At 65.4% G+C, this 3,292-nt stretch overlaps 1 protein-coding gene across 1 annotated transcript in view; it reads right to left on the reverse strand.

Annotated features, from left to right (window-relative positions):
• Positions 1 to 1,092: 1,092 nt before the first annotated feature.
• Positions 1,093 to 3,292, reverse strand: part of RASGRP4 (RAS guanyl releasing protein 4) — an 11,893-nt gene continuing 9,693 nt past the window's right edge. The window contains exons 14-17 of the mRNA XM_026658819.2: positions 2,838 to 2,874; positions 2,387 to 2,521; positions 1,654 to 1,862; positions 1,093 to 1,456 (exon numbers count right to left, since the gene is read on the reverse strand). Of these exons, the coding sequence (XP_026514604.1) occupies positions 1,256 to 1,456; positions 1,654 to 1,862; positions 2,387 to 2,521; positions 2,838 to 2,874 (582 nt within the window). The 3' untranslated portion in view covers positions 1,093 to 1,255. The remainder of the gene's footprint in view (positions 1,457 to 1,653; positions 1,863 to 2,386; positions 2,522 to 2,837; positions 2,875 to 3,292) is intronic.

Genomic DNA, 3,292 nt, shown 5'->3' on the forward strand with positions numbered 1-3,292 from the left:
GGGGGGGGGAAGGGGGGGAGAGGAGTGCGGTCAGGTGGTTAGAGCAGGGGGGCTGGGAGCCAGGACTCCTGGGTTCTGGGAAGGGAAGTGCATGGAGTGTACCATGTTGCACTTAACACATCCCCCAGCAGGGGGTGCTGCAGCTTTTGCTTTGGCGAGCGGAATTTGGAGCGGATTGTTTTAGAAGAGGCTGCGGGGAGGGGGCGGGCGGGGGCTCGGGGGCTGCGCGTGGCTTGTTGATTGTCCTTTGCAAACTGAGGCACGAGGCGGTTGCCTTGCTGGTGTGGAGGGGGAGGGTCCTGCCCTGGGGACCCTGGCTGGCTGCGTTCAGGGGCTCTGCAGGGGGCTGGCAGGTTGATCTATGTTGTAAATTTCAGGCTCTGGGCTCCATCGAGGGGTCGGTTTGTACCGTGATCGAAGGGCCCTTCCAAGGGGATTAAAGTGTCGAAGCCAAAGGCTGTCCAGCAGAAGCGCCGGTGGGCGGGGAGGGGGCTGGGGGTTGTCTGCAGCCGGGGAGCATGAGGCGGGTTTGGACCAACCATAGAAGGGCCATGTGATATTCTCCCGGGCCCCGATTCTGCAGTGCTGTGCTCCCCTCCCCAGCCCGGGGCTCCCCTCCCCCCACAGCTCTGCTGATGCCCAGTCCTGGGAGGGGGGCGGGTCCGTGGAGAGGGTGGGTCAGGGTGGAGGAGCTGGGCTGAAGCTCTGAGCTGGCCTCACCCCGGCCCCTAAGTGCAGGGGGGTGGGTCCCGGGCCCCGTTCACCTCTCCCCCCGGCCGATGGGCAGTGACTCCGTTGGCGTCAAGTGACCCGAACCCTGGGGTTCAGGGCTCTGAGTTTCGGGGGGTTGTTTGGGGATCCCCCCGTCATGCCCGTTTGTTACCCTGGGCGATGCTGATGGACGCTCTCGCCCGTACCCCGCCCCCATCTCCATAATTTTCTTCACAGCCTAACAAAGGCCAAAAGGGGAAACTGAGGCAAGGCCGGTGGCGGAGCGGTCAACAGGCGCCCCGCAACGCGGTGGCATGGAGCAGAGAGGGGCAGCTGTGGGCCTAGCCCAGGCCCGGCTCGACAAAGATGCATTCCCTTTATTGGGGCCATGCCCAGGTACAGTCCGGGATCCGTGGTGCCCAGCCTGGCTTGCTGGGGCCCGAGGGCGTGGGATGCACCGCCAGCTTTGAGTCCTTTGGCGGTGCCAGGCAATGCGGGCGCTCTGGGATCCAGAGGGGGCGGGCGAGCGGCGAGTCCGGCCGGCTCATGCCTTGGAGTCGCGCTGCAGGTGCAGGGAGTCCATCCCTTCCAGGAGCAGGGTGAGCGAAGCCTGGCCGTGCCCCCCCTCCTCCGCCTTGCCCCGGCGCCCCTCGGCCTCGCCCGTCAGCAGCCGCCCGTTCTCCGCCTCCAGCTGGGCGTTGCGGCAGTGGAGCCCGAGGTTCTCCAGCAGCAGCTGGTTCCGCTCCTGCAGTGGGGGGGAGCAGAGCCCCAGGGGGGTGGGTTGGGGGGTGAGAGCAGGGACCCTGCAGAGCTGTGCAAGGGAAGCCCCCAGCCAACTCCACCCGTGGGTGGCCCAATTTGCATGCCCAGCCACTGGGGGGGGGCAGGGGTGGTCTCCAACCCTCCTCCACCCCACATCGTACCCCTGTTTTGGGATCTCACCTTCTCCAGCTCCTGCAACTGCTCCAGGAGCTTCTGGTCCCCGCTGCAGCCGTGGGGCTTGTGGCCCTCCGCCGTGGGGCTGGTGCCGTCCGTCTGCGTCCAGGCGTCCCGGGTCCGCCGCCGGCTGGCTGGTACCCCCGCTAGCACCACGGCCCGCTCCTCTGCCTGCTCACCCACCGGGGGAAAGGGGAAGGCCTCTTCCTCCGACCCTGCCATGGGGAGAGGGGGCCCTTTAAAGGGGGCTGGCCACGAGCTGTGCCACTGCCTGGGGTGGGGGGGAGATGTGGACAGCAATGGGGCGTTCCACTGACCCTGTCACAGGGGAGAACAGGTGGAGCAGGGTCCCTTTAAATGGGGCTGGCCACGGACTGTGCCACTGTCTGGGGTGGGGGAGATGTGGACAGCAATGGGGTGTTCCACTGACCCTGCCACGGGGGAGAACAGGTGGAGAGGGGGCCCTTTAAATGGCCATGGACTGTGCCACTGTCTGGAAGTGGGGGGGGGGGACAGTACAGAGTGTTTCACTGAACCAGTAAAAGGGGGTGGGGGGGTGTTAGCATGCTTGTGGCCATTTAAAACGGATCATGCCACGGGCCAGTCCACTGCCTTGGGGGGAAGAGGGGAGGCCCACGGCTTGTTCCACTGTCCTGGTGAGGGCAGGGGGGATGGACTGTTCCATTGTTGGAGGAAGGGGAGGGGGTAGCATGAAGATCCCGCGCCCTCCCTGCGGTACCTGAGCTGGGGTGCTGCGTGGCGGCCGGGGTGGCTGCACGGGGCGTGCCCCCCTCTGGGGCTCTGGCGTGGAACCTCTTCTTGCACTCCAGCTCCACCAGGTCCTTGCACTGCTTGTGGCAGCTCATGCCACAGTCTGGTGGTGGGGGGGGGGGGAAGATGACACATGATGTAAGCTGGGGGGCTTGGCATTACTCCCCGCTTCTAGGGGGACCCCAGCCCTCCCACCCCCTGCAGTGCCAGGAGAATCCCTCTCCGTGGTGAGCAGTGCAGGGCTCAGGACACACAGCTGTGCAGTTCTATCTCCAGCCAGCAGGGGGCAGCACTCAGTAGGCGGACAGGCACGCACGCCCCGCCACGGGAGTTGCTTAGTCCCATGGGCCCTTTGCCCCTCCCTAGCCTTATCACCAACGTTCTTCCCACATATGTTGCCCCATCAGGGCTGCACTTACCCCGACATCTGTACCCCTGCTTGGAGACACCCCAGAGCTAGAGGAGAGAGAGCGGAGCCTGTTAGCTGTGGCCTTTTGGAGGGTTGGGGGGGTTGCATTGTCCCTGTAGAGGGGGGAGGGGATTTTGCAATGGGGGGGATTGCTGGGGCTGGACCCCCACACACATTGGCAGTGTCCTTAAATATAGGGGATGACTAGGGGGAGTTGGGTAGGGGGGTTAACCTCCCCCACTGCTGCCCCCTGGGAGAGTGATGTGGGGCAGGATTCTTGGGGGGAGGGAGTCTGTAGAGCAGCTGATCTTTGGTGCACCCCCTTTCCTGGCCCCCGGGGGGGGCACTGGGGGGCAGGGTCTTTGGCCCAGCTGGGGTTTAAGGTCCCACCCACCCTTTCCTGGCCGCCAGGGGCACTGTGGGGCAGGGTCTCTGGCAGGCCTGGGATTTGGGGCACCCCTGTCC

The sequence above is a fragment of the Terrapene carolina genome, unplaced genomic scaffold (genome assembly GCF_002925995.2).
Source record: "Terrapene carolina triunguis isolate 2854851 unplaced genomic scaffold, T_m_triunguis-2.0 Scaffold517, whole genome shotgun sequence".
Lineage (NCBI taxonomy): Eukaryota > Metazoa > Chordata > Testudines > Emydidae > Terrapene > Terrapene triunguis.